The sequence below is a fragment of the Myotis daubentonii genome, chromosome 17 (genome assembly GCF_963259705.1).
Source record: "Myotis daubentonii chromosome 17, mMyoDau2.1, whole genome shotgun sequence".
NCBI classification, from domain to species: Eukaryota; Metazoa; Chordata; class Mammalia; order Chiroptera; family Vespertilionidae; genus Myotis; species Myotis daubentonii.
The window spans coordinates 23214295-23237473 of NC_081856.1; the positions used below are offsets into that span (position 1 = coordinate 23214295).

A 23179-nucleotide genomic window follows, 5' to 3' on the forward strand; every position below is an offset into this window, starting at 1 on the left:
ATATTATTAATATCTTGGATGGGTGGGAAGAGACTAACCAAAAACCTTGTATGCATATATGCATAACCCATGTACACAGAGAATAGTGTGGGGAAGGCCTGGGGTGGGGGGCAGGAGAAGGCCAGAAGGGGTCAATGGGGGGAAAAAGGGGGATATATGTAATACTTTCAACAATCAAGGTTAAAAAACAAGTATTAATGTCCTCTGCATTTCAATCACTTTTACAAAATTAGCATTATTAATTATATTTTTTAAAAGTGATGGAGACTGAACTCTGCACAGCAACAAACCGAGTTTCACTGATTTTTTTTTGACTCATAACTATTTAATTAGACCCTAGTTGTTCCCAATTGAAAGCATCTTCCATTTCCACTACCCAAAACTTTCAAATGCTTCTCATCTTTTTTATAAAACTTACCAATAGTAAGGTCATGCACTGGTTGAAACCTCTTGTCTGTAAACTGCAGCAATAAACATGATTTACCAACACCTGAAAGTTAAAAAAACAACAACATTAAGACACCAAACTCACAGAAATTAAGAAATTTTACAAAAGCACATGGAAAACAGGCAGCCAGGGTTTCTGGTGCCCTGTGAACAATCTACCATGATTTCTCAGTGCTCTCATTTCCTAAGAGAGTAAAGGGCTATAGAGCGTTGGCCTGCAGACCAATGGGTCCCGGGTTTGATTTCAATAAAGGGCAAGTACCTCAGTTGCAGGTTCTTCCCTGGCCTGGACCCTGGTCGGGCCTTGTGCAGGAGGCAGCCAATCGATGTGTTTCTCTCACATCGATATTTCTCTTGTCTTTCCCTCTCTCTTCCCACTCTCTCTAAAAAGCAACAGAAAAATATCCTCAGGTAAGGATTAAAAAAGAAAGAAAGAAAGGAAGAAAGAAATTAGAGGACTGAGAATTTAGATAGAAGATGTTAACCAATCCAAAACATCCTTTTATACTTTCTTATTCATTCAACATTTCAATATGAAAGATGAAAGTGGGAATAACTCCCAGAAGATAACTGAGGTCCTCCCAGTAGCCTCTACCACAGTACTCATGCTATTAAGTGTTCACGTTTCCTTTTTTGTGTAATAGTAAAAATATCTAAAAAAAATTTCCTCTTTTTGTAGTTTATCTTCTTTTCTATCCTAAATATGCAAATTGTTCAACCGCGAGTTCAACCGCTTGCTATGATGTGCACTGACCACCAGGGGGCAGCGTAGAACATGGTGGGCGTCAGCGACATGGTGCAGGCAGCAGGTGGAGGCAGCTGAGAGAGCGGGATCACGGCAGGATGGTGGAGCAGGTGAGCGGGTGGCGCCAGGCCACAGTGGGGTGCCAGGTGGGGTTAGGGGGCGGCGAGGCTGGGGGAGCAAGCTAGGGCCCAATCCCCACAGGCCACCCCAAGGGACCCCACCCATGCACAAATTCGTGCACTGGGCCTCTAGTAAATAAATAAGCTAGCAGTGTTTGGATCAACTTTTCTGGAAAAAGCTCTTGTATCTTCTAATTCATTTCAGGATGAACTCTAATCTGAATTGCATTCCTTCACTCTACCTCCAAATTTCACCGCATTAAGGTTATAAATAACTCCTACATTCCTAAATTGAAGACCTATTTTCTATATTCGTCCTACTTGCCTTCTAATCAGAATTATATATTGAACATCAATACCACCCACCATCTTCCTATTCATTTCCAGGCACTTATCCTCACATTAGACCAAGTCTGCTTACTTGATAGCATCCTGCACTTCTACAAAACACTAAAGGCAGTCATCATTCATTCATTTCCATTCATTCATTCATTCATTCACTCAAAAAGTCTTTGTTGAATGCTAACTATGCACTGCACCAGGGACTTGAAAATATAATTGTGTGGAAAACTGTTATGCTTCCATCCTTAGAGTCTAATACAGGTAGAGAAATTAAACAGGATGAATGCCCAAATAATTTGTATGAATTGTAATTTGAAATAATTATAATAATCACCATTTGAAAGGAGAGAATAAAGTGTTATTAGGGCGAGTAACAGAAGAGATTTAATTTAGACTGAAGGGATAGAGGTCTTTCTGAGGAAGTGACACTTAAACTAAGTTGTTCAATGTCTTCTAGATTATAAACTCATGAGAGAAGGACAATGAACATCTTGTCACTTGCTGTCTTATGAGAGATAAGGCACTTAATTATGCTGAATGATTGGCTCTGCCACAACAGAATGTGACCACCAACAGAACACAAGCTCCATTAAGATAGAGGCCACATTCAAGAATGTATCTCCAGCACATATGGATACAAAGCAAGTGTTATAAAGTCTCTTTCTTTCCTTCCTATCTTACTACAAAAATTGTCTTAGCTGTCTATTAAAAAAGGAGAGAAAAACATTTGAGATCTTGCTTCCTGGACATTGTCATCAGTTTGGCCTAAATAAACTCTTACACAAAATTTTAAAAAAGAGTAAATTTGCACATGTAGCTAATTCTGAATTTTCCCCACTACCTCAGGAAGATAGCTGCCTGAGAGAGATTACCAATTTGATTTGTACTAAATGTGCTGAGAATTGAGCCAGAAAATGATGATAGATATTCCTTTCTAACTCTACCATTTAGATCTGATGGTTCTATCACTTAGAGTTTTTAACATTTTTAATGAGTTCTCTTTTTACTATTTGCTGAGCACCTATAGACACAGCAGTGAGTGGAGAAGCCTTAACTTGAATAGTTCATTACTTAGCCTGCATTCTTTAGGAAACCTCTTTGTTTTTACCTAATGCCCCTTTTCTGCCATGATCCCAACCAGGATACCATATTACATTTGAATGTCATGTGTCCTTAGGTTCCTCTTGGCTGTGATAGTTTCTCACTTTCTTTGTTTCTGATGACCTTAACAGTTTTAAGGAGTATTGGTCAGGTATATTGTAGAATGTCCCTTAATTGGGTTTTGTCTGATTTTTTTCTCCCATGATTAACTGTAATTATGGGTGTTTGGGAGGAAGATCACAGCATATAATTTTTATCACATCAAAATAAGGGTACATACTATCAACTGACTGATTACTACTGATGTTAACCTTGATCACCTGGCTGAGGTAGCTTGCCAAGTTTCTCTACCACAAAATAACTTTTTTCCCTTCCCTTTCTATATATCACATATATACTCTTTGAAGGAAGTCACTGTGTAGCCCAATCCTTTGGGTAGAGGGCCTTACCTAAGCTTTAACCTCTCCTTTTCCCTTGAACTGTTTGTTTCTTTTTGTGATGTCATCTTTCAGCCTCATCCACAACACCCAATCTTCTGCCCTTCCAGTGCTTTATTTTTGTTTAAAATATGTTTTTATTGATTTTAGAGAGAGGAAGAGAGAGGGAGAAAGAGAAACATCAGCTACCTCCTGCATGCCACCTACTGGGGATTGAGCCCACAACCCAGGCATGTGCCCTGGCCAGGAATCTAACTGTGACCTCCTGGTTTATAGGTAGATGTTCAACCACTGAGCCACACCAGCTGGAGCCACTTTTTAAATCCCTCATAGTAATACCTAGTCCTGTGCTTTACATTTGGTCAACTTTTACTATTGTAGCTTTCTGCATTTCAAGTACAACACCAATTTAACAGATAACAAATATACTGGATTAAATTTGAATCCTGTGTATGATACTGGTAGAAAAAGTTGTTTCGGGTCTCTAGGCCTTGTCTGTTTATTTATGTAACTAGAGGCCCAGTGCACAAAATTCATGCACTGGGGTTGGGGGTGTCCCCTCAGCCTGGCCTGCACCCTCTCACAATCCGGGACCCCTTGCTCCTTATCGCCCGCCTTTTTGCTGCTCCTTAGCGCTGCCGCGGAGGCGGGAGAGGCTCCTGCCACTGCCCGCTGCGCTCACCAGCAGTGAGCCCGGCTTCTGGCTGACCAGGCTCCCCCTGTGGGAGCGCACTGACCACCAGGGGGCAGCTCCGGTGCGCATCATAGCAACCGGTCATTCTGCCGTAATGGTCGCTTAGGCTTTTATTATATAGATTAGAGGCTCGGTGCACAAAAATTTGTGCACTCGGTGGGGGGAAGGAGGGGTCCCTCAGCCTGGCCTGTGCCCTCTCGCAGTCTGGGACTCCTCAGGAGATAACGCCCTGCTTGCTTAGGCCTGCTCCTGGGTGGCAGAGGGCAGGCCCAATCCCTAGGTGTAGCCCCTGGTCGGGCTCAGAGCAGGGCCGATTGGGAAGTTGGGGCGCCGCCCCCTGTCATTCACAGAGCAGGGCGGATTGGGAGGTTGCAATGCCACCCTCAGTCACGCTCAGGGTAGGGCCAATTGGGGGTTTGGGGCACCGCCCCCTGTCACACTCAAGGCAGGGTCGATGGGGAGGTTGAGGCGCCACCCCCTGTCATGCACAGAGCAGGGCCCATCAGGGGGTTGGGGCTCCTTACCCTGTCACGCACAGAGCAGGGTCGATCAGGGGGTTGGGAAGCTCCCCCCTGTCACGCACAGAGCAGGGCCCATCAGGGGGTTGAGGAGCTCCCCCCTGTCACTCACAGAGTAGGGCTGATAGGGGAGTTGGGGCACCGCCCCCTGTCACCCACAGAGCAGGGCCGATCAGGGGGTTGGGGCGCCGCCACTGTCACACTCAGGGCAGGGCCGATGGGGAGGTTATGGCTCTACCCTGTCACACACAGAGCAGGGCCCGTGGGGTGGGGGGTTGGGGGCGCCGCACCCTGTCACACGCAGAGCAGGGCCGATCAGCGGGTTGGAGCGCTGCACCGTCACACACAGAGCCGCACGGCGATCAGGGGGTTGGGGAGCTCCCCCGTATCAGGCACAGAGCAGGGCTGATCAGGAGGTTGGGGCACCTTCCCCTGTCAGGAACAGAGCAGGGCGGATAGGGAGGTTGTGGCCCTGCCCCCTGTCACACACAGAGCCGCAGGACGATCAGGGGGTTTGGGGGCTGCCCCCTGTCACACTGATCCCAGTGCCGGGAGGCCTCGCGGCTCCGCTGATCCCGGTGCTGGGAGGCATATTACCCTTTTACTATATAGGATAGAGGCCTGGTGCATGGGTGGGGCTGGCTGGTTTAGCCTGAAGGGTGTCCTGGACCAGGGTGGGGGTCCCCACTGGAGTGCCTGGCCAGCCTGAGTGAGGGGATGATGGCTGTCTGCAGCTGGTCACACCCCCTTCAGGGTGGGGGTCCCCACTGGGGTGCCTGGCCAGCCTGGGTGAGGGGATGATGGCTGTTTGCAGCTGGTCACACACGCTTCAGGGTGGGGGTCCCCACTGGGGTGCCTGGCCAGTCTGGGTGAGGGGTTGAGGGCTGTTTTCAGGCTCGCAGGTGACTGAAGCTCCCAAATGCTCCTTTTTTTCTTTTTCTTTTTTTTATTCTGGGCCAGCTTTAGCTCTGGCTCCACCTCTGCTGCTGAAAGCAGGTATCTGGTTTGTTTGGGTTCTATAATCGAAACAATGTATAACTCCAGCTCTGAGATCCTGGCTCGCTGAAAGCAGGTTTCTGGGGTTTTGTTTAGCTTCTATATTTATTACAATGTTTCAAACTGCAGGCTCAGAGGCCGGCAAGGCAGGCGGGGAACGTTGGTTTCCTCCAGTCACTGAAGCAAGCAAGCCTCATGTTAGTTTCAAGCTGCCTGGCTGCCGGCCAACATCTTGGCTGGCAGTTAATTTGCATATCGCCCTGATTAGCCAATGGGAAGGGTAGCGGTTGTATGCTAATTACCATGTTTCTCTTTTATTAGATAGGATGGTTATCATACTACCACCTACCTTATTCATAACAGTATTGTAAGGAATACAAGAGCTAGCATGTGGAGAATAAAGGAGATACTGTATCTGCTTCTCTTTTGTTCCCCAATGCCTAAAGGCAGGCTAACACTTTATCCCATGCCAAGGCCAGAATATTCTATATATACTTTATTAAGCACGTATCATATTATACTTTGTCAGTTCATACATCTATCTTCCTTCTTTAAAAGCAGTAATATTCACCTTTTTGCACAGCAGTCTCCCTTATCTGGGAGTATACTAAGACCCTCAGTGAATGCCTGAAACTGCAAATAGTACTAAACCCCATTTATACTATGATTTTTCCTATATGTACATACCTATGATAAAGTTTAATTTATAAATTAGGCACAGTAAGAAATTAACAATAAATAATAAATAGAAACATTGTAACAACATACTGGAATAAAGGTTATCTGAACGTGATCACTCATTTCAGACGATACCTTGCTGAAATCTTCCTAAAGGCACAATGCTTTCTGGTGCAACACACTGCTGTCAATAGGAACGCATTTTCTGTTCATATCTTCCGTCCACAAACTTAATGCCTTTTCTACATTAACTAAGCACTTATGAACTGTACCTATAACTTAACACAGTTTGAGGCAGAGCAAAACTAGCATGACTTTCACATTTCACAATTTCACAGATAGATTTGTTCTTACCATAGATCTTAGCAACCTCAGAATATGATTTCTTTTTTTTTCCGTATTAAGTCCAGAATGCTCACATTTCACTTAAAGAAAACACTTTATGGCTTCTTTGTGGCATATCCGAATTGTCAGCATCACTACTCGCGCTTTGGGGCCATTAGTAAGTAAAATAAGGTGACCTGAACACAAGCACTGCAATACCACCACAGCTGATCTGATAATCCAGATGGCTACTGAGGGACAAATTGGCGGCAAGCGTCTACAATGTGGAGACACTGGACAAAGGGATTCATGTCTGGGCAGGATACAGTGGGACAGCATGAGATATCATCACACTACTCAGATCTGCATACAATTTAAAATTTATGAATTGTTTACTGAATTCTCTCCAGAATTTTCCATGTAGTATTTTTGGCCTCTCAGTGAAATTCGCTGCCATCCAGTGGGCCTCAACCATGCCCCTCCAAGGAGGTCTGGATGCCAGATTTGTTCCTTCCTTCCATGCTCTCCCTCAGTCTTACGGGCTGTAGCTATGCCCTCTATCTGCTGTTAGTGTATTCTTTAGTGTTCTCTTTACTTCTTAATCAATTTTTCATTACTCTAATTCCACATTATAGTTAATGATTCTTTACATTAGACTTTCCCTGTTCAAACTCCTGGGTGGTTTCTGTCTCCTAGCTGGACACTGACTGATACAACTAGTATGATTAACACATCCTTTATTAAGATAAGTCAAATTTATTTTGGTGAAGTTGAAGGTTTCTGAATATAAGCTGAGCTTAGATTTTCTTAGCAAAGACCTCATTTGCCTTTTTTTAGTGCAATTTTTTCACAAATACAAAGCTAGATGCAATTTAAACTTTTAAAAATTAGAAAATAAAATGGAGCACATGCCAATTTTCATAGGGAATAAATGACAGACTATTAAAGCTAATAGCAAGACAGGTAGCAGAATGTGGTAAAAATAGCATCATTTTCCTTTCTTTCCCAACTCCTGAGATCTTCTCCTATTAGTTTATTGTAATGGTGGAGAATGGCTAGAATGTTTGAGAAGAATCAGAGTAGAGAAAAGCCAAGTATAACTACCTACCTTTCAGAATCTTAGAATGTCACAGTTTGTTGAAATCAGAGGTCCTTTGCGCAGTGATTTTAAAAATGTTTTTATGATTTTTCAAGAGAGAAGAAGGGAGAGGGATAGTGAGATAGAAACATCGATGAGAAAGAAACATCATCTATCACAGGGGTCCTCAAACTACGGCCTGCGGGCCACATGCAAATACAAATATTGTATTTGTTCCCGTTTTGTTTTTTTACTTCAAAATAAGATTATGTGCAGTGTGCATAGGAATTTGTTCATAGTTTTTTTTTTAAAACTATAGTCTGGCCCTCCAACGGTCTGAGGGATAGTGAACTGGCCCCGTTTAAAAAGTTTGAGGACCCCTGATCTATCAGCTGTCTCCTACACGACCCTCCCTGGGGATTGAGCCCACAAACCTGGCATGTGTCCTGACTGGAAATCAAACCAGTGACCTCTTTGTTCCTGAGTCGACGCTCAACCTAAACCATACCGGCCTGGCTGTGCAGTGATTTTTAAACAGTAGACTATAACCATTTAGGTCACAACTAGCATTAAAAAATGACTAGGACAAAATCCTATATATCCTATATAATAAAGAGCTAATATGCAAATGGTCATCACACCCTCATGCCATAATGTTGTAATGGCTCAGACACTCAACACTGGGGACAGAAGAATGGGGACCAGTCAGGCACAAATGAGCTCGTGAGAGAGGAATGGGGACCAGCCAGACACAAATGAGCTTGCAAGAGAGGAACGGGGACCAGCCAGGCTGCAGCCCGGGAGAGGGCCAAGCCACATGCCCCATGGTCCCAGGCACCAGTGGCTGCGTCTGCACCTGCAGCCAGGGAGAGGGACAAGCTGCCCGCCCCACAGTCCCAGGCGCCAGTGGCTGCACCTGTGCCTGCGGCCTGGGCGCCAGTGGCTGGGGCTGCGGCCCAGGAGAGGACAAGCCACCACCCCATGGTCCTGGGCGCCAGCGCCCGCGGCTGCAGCCTGGGCGAAGCTGGTCTGGGTCCTGTGTGCCTGTGGCTGGCTAGAGGGAGGGAAACGTGGGTCCTGGGTGCCTACAACCGGCCGGAGGAGGTAATCCTGGGTCCCGGGTGCAGAGCAAGGCAGAGGTGATTAGGGGAGATCAGGCTAGCAGGGGAGCAGTTAGGAGCCAGACAGGCAGACAGGTGAGCAGTTAGGAGCCAGCGGTTCCAGATTGCAAGAGGCTGTCGGACATCCCTCGAGGGGTCCTGGATTGGAGACGGTGAGGGGTGAGGGGACTCCCCCCCCCATGCACGAATTTCGTGCACCAGGCCTCTGGTAATAAATATTAGACTGTATATACTAGTACTATACAAGATTAGGATAGTACTGTTTGGAAACTTTTGTTTTAGAACATATATGAACATTGGGTTGCAACATAATATGTATCTATCATTGGGGCTTATAAAAAACAAACTTGGGCCCTGGTCAGTTTTGCTAAGTGGTTAGAGGTTTGCCCACAGACTGAAGGGTCGTGGGTTCCATTCTGGTCAAGGGTATATACCTCTGTTGCAGGCTCAATCCTCGCCTGGTCTAGGTGCATGCAGGAGGCAAACAATCGATGTATCTCTCTCACTTAGATGTTTTTCTCTCTCCCTTCCTTTCACTCTCTCTCTCTAAAAAAAAAAAAAAAAAAAATCAATGGAAAAAAATCTTTGGGCGAGGATTAACAAAAACAAACAAACTTGGAAATTACTTTCTAGTATCTAATCCAGCCACACATCTAATGAAAGAACCCATCTACAATAATTTTGCTAGTATTCATGGCAAAATAAATTAGCTAAAGAATCTAGAATACTTCTATTATCTTTTAACTAACATTTATAAGGACAGGAATCAAGGGAGAAATCTGACTGAATCATCTGTTGGCAATTTAACATAATAAATACAACTTGGGTAACATGAGTCATCCACCAGGTGACAATTCTATTACATAAACCTCTTTGTAAAACGATTTTTCCATTAGGTAAAATTAGGATGACCTTATATTATCCTGGTTTACTAGGGGCAGGCTCAGTTATTCCTCTTGTTCTGATAAAGTATGGATCAGCTTGGAAGATATAAACTATATGGTGTCCCTAAAACACCTACCCAGGAGTATCAGCATTATCTGGAAACTTGTTAGAATGCAATTAGCACCATCCCAGACTTACTAAATCACAAACTGTGGTTTACCAAGCTCTCCAGGTGATTCTGATGTACAGTCAAGTTTGAGGACCACTACCCTAGACACATCCAACTAAAATGCTAGTAGTTTCTTCACAGTGAAAAAAATAATAATAAATGATAAATAAAATGCTAGTAGTTTCACTGTCCAATCCTTTTCAGTTTAGTTTTCCAACTACAACCAATCTGAAGCTATTACATGCTAAGTGTAACAGCTAAATAACTGAAAATGCTGGAGATATATTTCACCATAGTACAGATTAAGTTTAAAACATGATTTTCGTTTCGACTTACTATCTTTGGCAATTACCCAGTTTAAAATAGCTGGACTACATGCTATCTGCCAAATATTCAAAGAACCACTTCAATGTGGACATTTCTTTTTATTGTATCTATGAAGCCCTATAAACCAAGTTTATACTAATGTACTTGTGTTATTTACTAGTAAAATATCTGCATGGCCTTTGACAATAAGAAGGTGAAAATACGCTCCCTCTTCTACCACAATCTTATCTCACCATAACAGTAAGTCAATGAAATCAGTAACGTTGGCATAACTACCTTATTTTAAAGATGAACTCAGGCAAGTGTTATGTCTCAAGTTAATAAAATAAGAGGCAGAATTGAAAATCAAAATTGGGTGTTTTGATTCTAAATCATATATTCCATTACACCACCCAATCTCCTGAATTTGTTCCTCTTAGATAAATATTACTATTTGCATCCAATAGCTCTCTTAACTAAAAAGAATGTTATCACATTTCCCAGGTATTAGTAGCAATATTAAGAAGGAGGAGAAAATATTCAGAAGCTAAATGACCCGAACAAGGCAGAAATTTAATGAAGTTTTAAAAAATTAATACTATTTCTTTGATACTGACTTTATCCCAAACAATGATCCAGTTAATTAATAACAGGTATATTAAATGTACACTAATCTGAGAATTTCCAAGTTTTTTTTCAAAAGCAAAGATGCCAATTAAGAAGTGCACATCTCAGAAATATATTTGAATTAAGTAGCTTGAAGAGAATATTTTTTCAGAATGCTACGGAAAGAAGGAGCTTGAATGTACATTATAATAATTGTGAAAAAATTTTACTGTACATGATGTCTAAGTAGTATGTTATGATAGAAATGGGATCAAAGTTAAGGCTGTAAGCAAAAAGAACTATTTTATGCAGTTGCCAGATTAAACTAATAAGAGCCCAAGAAGTACCAGTACATGTTAACAGTAACTAAGTCAAACTGTTAAACTCCCAAACATACTAGTAGACGAAGCATCAGTCAATACAATGTTGAGAGTAGCCTGCTGAATTTAAGTACATGAAATATATAGCAAGCTCAAAATTAAATATTTATGTTTAATGGAAAGTGATTTGGCAGTATTTATCAAAATGTAAAATGTATATCCTATTTGACCCACAAATTTGTTACACAAATGCACAAGAATGCATACCACAGAACTGTGTATAATATTTATCAAAAATGTCCTGGACGTTTGTGGGTTTTGGCAACCTAGCATCACAGAACCCTTCTTTGAACTCCCTGGCAGCTAGGGCATAGACGTGTGACATAGGATGAGCCAATCAGATGCTAATGTCCATAATCTAGATTCTTGAAGAAGTGCTCCAGGATCAGAGACTCCATGGTAGCGACAGTGGAGGTGAGAGATACTGGCATGTGCCCAGCATCTTCTTCAGAAGGCTGTACTGACAGCAGAAATTTGGCTGTGCCTTGTGCCTTCCTTGGTTTTGCCATTTTCAAGCTTGATAATACTGCCTTCCTATCAATTCTATGGACTTCTAATCATCCCAATAAAATCTTATGCTTAATTAAGCTATAGTAGATTTCTACTATTTGGAACCACAGACCAAGACTAACAGAATCAGGAACTGATTAAACTGTGGTTCAGCTATGCAGGTGCTTAAAAACAATGAGAGAGGTTTTATATGTGATGATATTTTAATATACCCAAGATTCATCCTTAAGTGAAAAAACAAATGCATAGGACAAACAGTACTAATTGTATAATCCCTACTGGTGGGATTGGAACACACACGCACAAAGACAGATGTATAGAAAATTTCTGGAAGGATACACAACCCATTGTTTACCATATTTATGTAAAGTGGTAGAGAATTTAATCTTCATTTTTTATCATGAGCACTTACCACTTTCACCATTTCTCTCCCATCGATGTTTCTAACTCTCCCTCTTCCTTCCTCTCCCATCGATGGGAGAGAAACATTGATCAGCTGCCTCTTGCACACCCCCCCACTGGGGATGTGCCCGCAACCAAGGTACGTGCCCTTGGCCGGAATCGAACTAGGGACCTTTCAGTCTGCGGGCCGTCGCTCTATCCACTGAGCCAAACCAGTCAGGGCACCTTAAACTTAAAAAAAATCTGCCTTGGCCGGTATGGTTCAATTGGTTGGAGTGTCGTCCAAGCACTGAAGAGTCTTGGGTTTGATCTCCAGTCAGGGCACATACCCAGGTTTTGGGTTCCATCCCCAGTCGATCCCCAGTCCAGGTGCATACAGGAGGCCAACCAATTGATGTTTCTCACATTGATCTCTACCCTCCCCACTTCCTCTCTCTCTCTCTCTCTCTCTCTCTCTCTCTCTCAAAAAAAAATTCAATAAAAACTCAATCCAATCATCTACTCTTTGCAAACATTCCATCATCCAAGCCCCAACACAAATCAATCAAACCCCTGCTAGAACAGCTCCAGTAACAAACCAACTCACCATTTAACAAGCTCTTTCCATTTCATAGAGGGTCCAAATCTATCTCTTTTCTACTCATGGTCCTAGTTCTGTCAGTGAAAAGCCACAAAAGGCTGTTTAAGCCCTCTTTTATATGAGAGTCACCTAAGTATTTATAAGTCATTATTAATTATTACTAGGGGCCCGGTGCACGAAATTCGTGCACTGGGTGTGTGTGTGGGGGGGGGGGAGTGTCCCTCAGCCCAGCCTGCCCCCTCTCACATACTGGGAGCCCTCAGGCGTTGACCCCCATCACCCTCCAATCGCAGGATCGGCCCCTTGCCCAGGCCTGACGCCTCTGGCCTAGGCGTCCGGCCCGGGCAGTGGGGACCCGCAGCTGCAGCGGCCCCGCGATCGTGGGCTCCGCTTTAGGCCCAGGCAAGGGACCCCTAGCTCCTGGGACTGCCAGCTTCGACCGTGCCCAGCTCCCATTGCTGGCTCCACCCCTACTTCCTGCTATCACTGGCCAGGGCGGAAAAGGCACCTGATTCTCCAATCATGGCTGGGGGGCAGGGCAAAGGCGGCCCCAGGGCCGCCTTTGCCCTGCCCCCCAGCTCTTAGCTCCCCCCTGGGTTTCCGATCACTGTCAGTGGCAGGGGGCTTCTTCCTGCTTTCCCTTTCGCCTCCCTGCATTGTGCCTATGTATGCAAATTAACCGCCATCTTGTTGGCAGTTAACTGCCAATCTTAGTTGGCAGTTAATTTGCATATAGCCCTGATTAGCCAATGGAAAGGGTAGCTCGTACGCCAATTACCATTTTTCTCTTTTATTAGTGTTGATATTCTTTAAGTCTTCTTTAGGTTAAAATGTTTCCATTATTTCAATTGTTATTAAAATGTCATGGTTGATAGAGCTTTCATATACCACCCTGACCAGTCTCCTGAGCATAGACTCCAATGTGTAACAAGAGTTTCCATAACTGCTTGGCTGGCATGGCTCAGTGGATCGAGCCTCATTCTGGGCATATGCCCTGGTTGTGGCATCTAAACCCAGTAGGGGGCGTGCAGGAAGCAGCTGATCAATGTTCTATTTCTTTTATTTTTTTTAAATATATTTTTATTGATTTCAGAGAGGAAGGGAGAGGGAGAGAGAGATAGAAACATCAATGAGTGAGAATCATTGATCAGCTGACTCCTGCATGCCCCCACTGGGGATCAAGTACGCAACCTGGGCATGTGGCCTTGACCAGAATCGAACCTGGGACCCTTCAGTCCGCAGACCAACGCTCTATCCCAGGGGTGGGCAAACTTTTTGACTCGAGGGCCACAATGGGTTCTTAAACTGGACCGGAGGGCCGGAACAAAAGCATGGATGGAGTGTTTGTGTGAACTAATATAAATTCAAAGTAAACATCATTACATAAAAGGGTATGGTCTTTTTTCTTTTTTAGTTTTATTCATTTCAAATGGGCCGGATCCGGCCCGCGGGCCGTAGTTTGCCCACGGCTGCTCTATCCACTGAGCAAAACTGGCCAGGGCAATGTTCCTATTTCTATCTTCTCTCCCTCTCTGAAAAATAAATGAAAACGTATTAAAAAAATTTTTTTTGAAGTGTTTCCATAACTGACTTATAGTTGAGTCCTGACAAGAATAGAACTATTACCTGCCTTGTATGTTTTACTTTTAACAACCCAGTAGCACAATTATTCCTTTGTTAGCTTTACCACTCATCTGACTCAAACTGAACCATGTCATGTCAAACTAAGTTTTTAGAAAATGTGCTGCTATTTAATCAGCTGACCTCTATCTTGTATTTGTATGGTTGTTTTTAAAAGTAAATATAGAGCTCAGTTGGTTGGAGCACTGTCCCATATACCTAAAGGTTGTGGGTTTGATTCCCCGTTGGGGCACATACAAAAGGCAACCAATTGATGTTCTCTCTCACATAAATGTGTCGCCCTGTCTGTCTCTCCCTTGCCCTCTCCCTAAAATCAATTAGCATATCCTTTGCAACTAAGAAGGCACCTGCATACATTGCTTACTTCAAACTCACAAAAATCCTGAGTTAAGATAAGCCAGACACTTCTACTGCTTTTTTTCTAGATGAGAAAATGGAAGTTGAAGTGATTTGAACTTTACCAAAGTAACAAGTAAGCAGAGCACCCACCACACTAATCAAGATATTCTAATTACAAATAGCAGGCTCTTGGAAAATTTTCAAGTGTGCTAAGCTGCAATAACCAGAAAGAACCTAACTGATGAACAACACTATAGGGAGCACTATACTAGTACTATACACATTTTATAAATAGAAAACTTAGCGATTTAAATTAATTGATAATTTGCAAAAAAACAAGAGTTAGGAGAAGATATCTTTTTTCCATTAGTCTTTCTACATTGTCCTACATAGAACATGTGACATTATATATATTTGGGAAACATGACCACTATATTGCTGTGTGCCTGCCTTACCCAAAAGCCATGGCAAATGGACATACCTGTAATCCATGCCTTGATCCCTCCCCATGTGATTGAACCAAGGTGATATCTGACAGAAATAAATTCAAATTTATCTATAATTAAATTCCCCTGGTAAAAGACAGCCTGTTATATTGAATTTTTTAAAAATACAGTAATGGGCTATATAAAAAGTGCAGGCCTTAAAAAAGGGGGGGAGATATAGGGGCTGAAAGAACAAGAATGGCCCTAACCGGTTTGGCTCAGTGGATAGAGCATCAGCCTGCGACTCAAGGGCCCCAGGTTGGATTCCGGTCAAGGGCATGTACCTTGGTTGTGGGCCCATCCCCGGTGGGGGGTGTGCAGGAGGCAGCTGATCGATGTTTCTCTCTCATCGATGTTTTTCACTCTCTATCCCTCTCCCTTCCTCTCTGTAAAAAATCAATAAAATATATTTTTAAAAAAAGAACAAGAATGAAAGTTAACTGATAATTACTCTAGAAAATGATTCAGATTAGCTGATAACACTGAAGATGTGTATACTTTCCACCCACAATTCCACTTCAAGATATACCTCCAGAACTCTAGCATATGTGTTCAAGTAGGCAGGCACATGAATAATCCCTGCAATACCATCTTTTACAATACAACAAACAACCCACCCTAAAATTTCCTTAAGTAAAAAGAATGGGAAAATTATAGTATAGCCAGAAAATAGAGCATAATTAAAATTAAACCAATCCAACAACTAATATCAACAAAACTGAGCAAAACATATTAACACAGATAAGTCCCTGAAAATAATGTTGAACAAAAAAGTTTCAGAGCAAGCACAATTCCATTAACATAAAGTTGAAATAAATTACATAAAATATTGTACATTGTTTACAAATACATGCATATGTAGTAGTCACTTGGAAACTTTCATAGGAATAATAAATACCAAATTCAGGAGAGGGATACCTCCAGGGATGAAGAGGTGAAAGGTAAAAGGGTATATAAGGGGCTTCAAATGTATCTGTAATTTTTGTTTCCTAAAACAAAACAAAACAAAATAAAAAAACAAAAAAACCCCCACACCTGATTCTAAGAAAAAAGGAGAGGCTGAAAACGTACATGCTAGGCACCCTGGCCGATTTGTCTCAGTTGGAGAGTACACTGAAAGGTCTCGGGTTCAATCCCCAGTCATAATGTATATGGGAGGCAATCAATGTTTCTCTCTCTTCCTCTCCCTTCCTCTCTCTCTAAAATCAATAAAAACATATCCTTGGGTGAGGATTAAAAGAAAAAAGTACATACTATTAGGCAAATATGAACCAAAAGTTAATATTCAAAAAGTAATATTAACACCGGAATACCAGAAACTACACTACCAAATATATAAAAAGTGCAAGGTAACTCAGTAACAAAAGAATAACTCTTCAGCAAGATGTAAAGACCTGAGTCCATTTACACCTTACAAATGAGCACTCAAATTTATTGGGGGGGGGGGGGGGGATTCAATATGACAAAACTAACCAAAAAAAAATCCATTATCATAATAGATGTCAATATCTAACCCCCAGCCGAAACCGGTTTGGCTCAGTGGATGGAGTGTCGGCCTGTGGACTGAAAGGTTCCAGGTTCGATTCCGGTCAAGGGCATGTACCTGGGTTGCAGGCACTTCCCCAGTAGGAGATGTGCAGGAGGCAGCTGATCGATGTTTCTCTCTCATCGATGTTTCTAACTCTCTATCTCTCTCCCTTCCTCTCTGTAAAAAATCAATAAAATATATTTGAGAAAAAAAGAAGAAGACCTCAAAATCTAAACCAGTGGACCTCAGCTTTGGTTGAGTATTAGAATCATGTGGGGATCTTTAAAAAAAAGCCGCTGTTACTTAAAAAAAAAAAAAAATCTAATCCCCAAACTCAAGACTATTAATACAGAAGACATGACACACAAATAGCAAGTCTAATCTAATGGACATGTATGGAACCCTGCATGTACATAAAACACTTTTCAAGCATACATGGAATATGTATAAATGATCATCAAGTACTTGGCTACAAAATTAGTCTCAAATACTGAAGAATCAATACACATAGTCTATGTTCTCATACCTAAATGACATAAAATCAGAAACCATTAATAAAAAGATTGTCTAAAAAAAATAAATAAAAAAGAAAAGAGCCCTAGCTAGTTTGGCTCAGTGAATAGAACATCAGCCTGCGGACTGCACTGAAGGGTCCCAGGTTCGATTCTGTTCAAGGGCATATGCCCAGGTTGTGTCTCAATCGTCAGTGGGGGGCATGCAGGAGGAAGCCGATCGATGATTCTCTCTTATCACTGATTCTATCTCTCTCTCCCTCGCCTTTTCTCTCTGAAATCAATAAAAATAGACACACAAAAAACAAACCCACAAAAAAAATGCTTAAAATCCAAAACACACAGTCCTAATTACCTTTAGGGTTGAAAGAGAAGCTCTGAGAAGAAAACAAAGATTTCAGAGTGGCCGGTTCCCCAAGACTTGTTTACAGGTGTTTTTCCCCCCCACTGGGGTTCCTTTGAACACTCTTTAAATTATTATCAAAACCTCTTTTCATGGCTGCTATGCCTGTGAAGGAGCCACTCTCTCAGTCTCAGTTTCACTAATAAACTCTCTTACACTTAAAAACAAATAAAAAAACCCACACAAAAAAACTCTTTTTGTGAGCTAGTTGGAATAGGTTTCTGTTCCTTATAATAAAACAGGTCCTTCCTAGATAAATCCCTAGAGGCTTTGCATTTTTAATTTTTTTAAAAAAAAAATTTATATTTTTTAATATTTTTAATTGATTTCAGAGAGGAAGATGGGGATAGAAACATCAATGATGAGAGAGAATCATTGATCGGCTGCCTCCTGCATGCCCCCCACTGGGGATGGAGCCCGAAAACCGGGCATGTACCCTGACCAGGAATCAAACCATGACCTCCTGATTCATACATAAGTCAACACAACCACTGAGCCATGTCGGCTGGGCTAATTATTTTTTTTTAATCCTACAGTCTTTCTAACTCCTTAGTGTAGATGGATGGTCATTTAGACTAAACAAAGCAATGCTGCATATGTATACCTAGAATAAAAGAAATCTTGATAAACAATTTTGATTCTTGTTAAAAAATGCTGATAAACTACAGAACTTCCCATAAAACATCTAGATGCAAACAAACATGCTAATACAAGAAAACACCAACATAAGCTAGGAAACAATTAGAGTCAAGTATAGCAGATTCCTCAAAGTAGCAGCTGGCTCAAAGTAAGCAAGGTAAGCAGGGATGGGAGGCAGAGGGAGAGTGGAAATCAACATTAGTAGGACACATGGGGGGCAAAAGAAATAATTTTTGCTATGAACAGCATTACTATACAATACTGATCAAGTATGGGTTAGTTTTTTAAATGCATATGGAGAAAGTATAGAAACATTCAAAGAAGCAGGATGGCCCTACTGGCTTTTCTCAGTGGTTGAGCTGGTTGAGCATCAGCCTATGAACCAAGAGGTCACAGTTCGATTCCCAGTCAGAGCTCGAGCAGTCCCGTGTTTTGGGCTCGATCCCCAGTAGGGGGAGTGCAGGAGGCAGTCAATCAAGGATTCTCATCATCGATTTTCTCTCTCTCACACTTTTTCTCTGAAATCAATAAAAAGTATATTTTTTAAAAGAAGCAGGACAAAAAGTAAAGATGAAATATTAACCATTTCTTATTCATGACAAGTGTTATACATTATCTCATGCATTCATTCCATGTTTACAGATGAGGACACTGAGACTCAGGGAGATTCAAGAGGTTGCTCAAGCTCACACAGCTACTAAGGAGCAGAGAAAGGACTTTATCCTGTGTTATAGGACTTTAACCCTATTTTCCATGAGTGGAGGTGGTTATCTGTTTTAGTAAAGGGAACTGACAAAGCAGCAGTAAGCCAATAGACGAGGTCTGATATGGAATTTGAGGAAATCAAGAGATATGTATGATATGGAAGAGAGAGATGGACTTTGGAGTCAGAAAGACCTAGTCTCAAATTCCAGCTTGGTCAGCTATTAGCTGTGTGATGTGATTAGTCTCCCTTTCCTCATTCGTAACACGTAGCCTTCCTGTGGATATTACTAATAAGATTCAATGAGTTGGACTATTAGAAAAGGCCATTATTTGTAGTATAAAATATACCAGTTGTCTATTTACATTCTTCACTACATTACCCTATGTTAAGACCCATTATCAGTTATAATTAAGTACATGAATGCACATACTTAAAAAAGCAACAGATAATATAATTAGGGAAAATGAGCAGGGTTTTCTGTTTACACTGCTTAGTGCTAAATACAGTGCCCACTTCTAAAAGGTATACACATGGCACTGGCCAGGTAGCTCAGTTACACTAAGCGTTGTCCTGATACACCAAGGTTGCGGGTTCGATCCCCAGTCAGGGCACATACAAGCATCAGCCAATGAATGCAAATAAGTGGAACAACAAATCGATGTTTCTCTCTTACTCTTTCTCAATCAATAAAAGTTAACACAAAAAATACGCAACCTAAAAGGTGTACACAACAGCCACTGTCAAGTATTAATGCTGCTTCTGACTTCAACTTACTGTATCTTGTGTTTCTCCCTCGCCCTCTGTAGTAGGCAAAATAATGTTGTCTTCCCCAGCCCCTACCATCACCACACAAAGATATACATGCCTAATCCCCAGAACCTGTGACTATGCTGCCCTAGGAGGCAAAGGGACTTTGCAGATGTGATTAAGATTACAGACTTTGAGATGATATTATCCTGGATTATCCAGACAAACCCAATTTAATCGAGTCTTTAAAAGCAGAAAACCTTTTCCAGCTTCAGTAAGAGAGATGCGATGAGTCAGACAGATTTGACACTAGAAGGACTTGAGTCCTTGTTATTAGCTTTGAAGATGGAGAAAGGGAGTCACATGCCAAGGAATGTGGGTATATGGGTGGACTCTAGAAAGTGGGGAACAGCCATCAGATGACAGCAAAAAAATGGAATCATCAGCCCTACAGCTGCAAGGAACCAATATTCTACCAATATCGTGAATGAGCAAGGACCCTCCACAAGGGAACCCAGCCCTGCTAAAACCTTGACATTAGCCTGGTGAGACACATGCAATACTTTAGATATGTACATGAACTTATGTAGAACTTCAGAACTGTAAGATAAAGTTGTGTTGTTTGAGCTGCTAAGGGTGTGGTAGTTTATGGTAGCAACACAAAATGAATACACCTTTTCTCTCATTTGCATTAAAAAAAACTGTACTTTTAAAAAATATATATGTGTCCTTAATTTTTCTTGAGCAGGGAAAATAAATTGGTTTGTGCATTTAGCCTACCCAGCAGAGGGTACCTAGCACACATCCATGGCTCTCTGATGTACTAACTCTGTGCCAGGCATGGTCTTGTTTTCAAGAATTTTGCTGCAGCATATGCAATGAATTTTCTTCCTTTCTCCCTCAGATTTGACCAGAAACACAGTTAATTGTCAGCTACACCTGAAAATAGGAAGATTTCGAAGAGAAAACTGGGAGAAACTTAAAGAGCTACATCACATCATAGCTATGAAAACTAAAAACTTGATAGGTGGGGGTAAGAAGAGGGAAGAAGTAAATAATATGTCCCAAATGACATAGCTCAATTTCTTTATCTATAAAATGGTAACTTCATATATCTGTTGAAGGATTAAAAAACAAACAAACAGCTTTTGATATTGTGTATGAACTACAAAAAATGTAGAGAATTCCTCGTAAGAATCTACTACATACACATAGTGCCAAAAGCTAATGTGATACAGAATTCTATATAAATTCAGCCTGAATATGTCTTAGGCATATCCATAAAATCCCAGAAAGCAGAAAATCTGGCAATGAAAAGAAAAAATCAATTTTAGAAAATTAGGCAAGCAAGAAAGGCCCAAGACTGACCAGTAGAGGGGAATGTCATAGTACGAACAATGCTTTAAAAAAGAAAAAGATGTCCAGGACTCACTTCAGCTCTACTAAAACAGCACCTCCAAGGATGAGACCCAAGTCATTTGAGTTAACAAACACTGCAGGAATTAAAGGGGAGGGGTGACTATGCATCTATGATAGCAGAAGGAATCCAGAATCTTCTTGCCAGGCGTCCTTCATTTACAAGTTGAATGTAGAGTGTTTAAAATCTTGCAAATAACTGAGGTTGATGGAATCAAAAGGGAAAGTTTCATGTAAAAAGTGAAAAGCTAGAAAGGGGGGCAAAGGAGGTCAGGATGTGGCTGCATCTATTGTAGCAAAGGACACAGCCTCACAGACCCAAGGATGAGCAAAACAAAATGGAGCAAGCACAGCTGGGCCAGAGTGAGAGGGGAAAACAGCTGAGCTGGCAAAATTAGGATCAGCTCAAATAAAACAGCAAAATTACTGGCGACAGCAAAAGGGGAGCTAGCAAGATAAACTGGTGGGGAAGCAGTGGGGATGATAAAGAAGCCCGGAGCAGGAGCAGGAATGGAGTGGGGATAAAAAGGACAAAAACACTGAGAAAGCAGAGAGGGGTATTATTTGAGATGAGTAGGTATGTTCACTAGGAAAGGGAAGAAAGAAAAAAAGAATGAAAACACAGGGTCAAGCTCACTATGGTTCAATATAAAGTCTTAGGAGCAATATAAATATTAGGGGAAGCAAGTAGCAAAGAAAAGAAAAGGAAAAGGCTGGTCAAAAATCTTGAAAGACTACATGTAACATGCATAAAGCAAATTTTAAGTATAATAAAAGTATATTGTTGTCCTAACTGGTTTGAGGGTCCCAGATTCAATTCTAGTCAAGGGCACATACCTACCTTGGCTGCAGGTTCCATCCTGGACCTGGTCGGGGCGTGTGTGGAAGGCAACCAATTGATGTCTCTCTCTCTCACATCAATGTTTCTCTCTCTGTCTCTCCCCCTTCCTTCCACTCTCTCTACAAATCAATGGGAAAATATCGAGTGAGGATTACCAAAACAAAAAAAGTATATTGTCTAAATTTCAGATGATGTTAAAAGGTATGTTTCAGACATGTTTTAGCTCTCTCCTTTATTTATTTATTTATTTATTTATTTATTTATTTATTTATTTATTTTTTGGCCCCGCCCTGCCCCCTCGGCTTTTTTTTTTTTTTTTGGTAGCTCTCTCCTTTAATAAAATTACTAAAAAAATTTAAAACAGACAAACTAAACAATATAGTTCAGAGGTGCATAAGTGACACAATGAAGGGAAGGTTATTACAGACTTCAGGCTAGTGGAAGCCTGGGAGAGAGAGAGGTTTGTGATGAGGATCTGTATTTCTTTAGCATGGGTGCTTGAGTTAGTGCTATTCTTCAAAACTATTAAATTATGAATACTTATATAACTAAAATATTCATATTTCATAGCTAAAAACTTTAATGGAATTTTTCTACCTCTGAATTCTGGCTTTTCTTTTAAAAAAAATTTTATTTTGTAAATTTTATTTGTTGGTTTTTAGAGAAATAGGAAGGAAGGGGAGAGGAAGAGGGAGGATGAGAGAGAGAGAGAGAAACATGGACCTATTGTACTTATTTATGCATTCATTTGTTGATTCTTGTATGTACCCTGATGGAAGATCAAACCTGCAATCTTAGCATGTCGGGACGATGCTCTGACCAACTAAGCTACCTGGCCAGGGCTTAAAAATGTTTATTAAGATTTTTTTAATTTTTCATTTACAGTTGACATACACTATTATATTAGTTTCACGTGTGCAACATAGTGATTAGACATTTATATAACTTATGAAGTGATCACCCCAATAAATCTAGTAACAAGTAAGTCTAGTATCCATGACACCAATGTACTTATTACAATACTAGAGGCCCGGTGCACGGATTCGTGTACTGGTGGGGTCCCTCAGCCTGGCCTGTGTCCTCTTGCAACCCAGGATCTTTCAGGGGATGTCAGACTGCCAGTTTAGGCCTGATCCCCACAGGGATGTAGCAGTGTGTGAAGCGGCAGGCGGCTGGGGAGGAGCTCGAGTTGGGACCCGGTGCCGCTCCCGCTTATCCCGACCCCACGGCACTTGCGGCAGCCTTCGGTAGCCCTGCTGCAGAGGCGGGAGAGGCTTGCTCTGCTGTAGCTGCGCTCGCCAGCTGTGAGCCCAGCTTCTGGCTGAGCGGTGCTCCTGCTGTGGGAGCACACTGACCACCAGGGGCAGCTCCTGCATTGAGCATCTGCCCGCTGGTGGCCAGTGTGTGTCATAACTGCTGGTCGACCAGTCGTTCGGTCACTTAGGCTTTTATATACTAGTATATAGATTACTGACTATATTTCC

General features: G+C 41.8%; 1 protein-coding gene across 1 annotated transcript in view; it reads right to left on the reverse strand.

Annotated features, from left to right (window-relative positions):
• Positions 1-23179, reverse strand: part of RAB2A (RAB2A, member RAS oncogene family) — a 71166-nt gene that overhangs the window by 42194 nt on the left and 5793 nt on the right. Inside the window, exon 2 of the mRNA XM_059673116.1 lies at positions 419-490. Within this exon, the coding sequence (XP_059529099.1) occupies positions 419-490 (72 nt within the window). The remainder of the gene's footprint in view (positions 1-418; positions 491-23179) is intronic.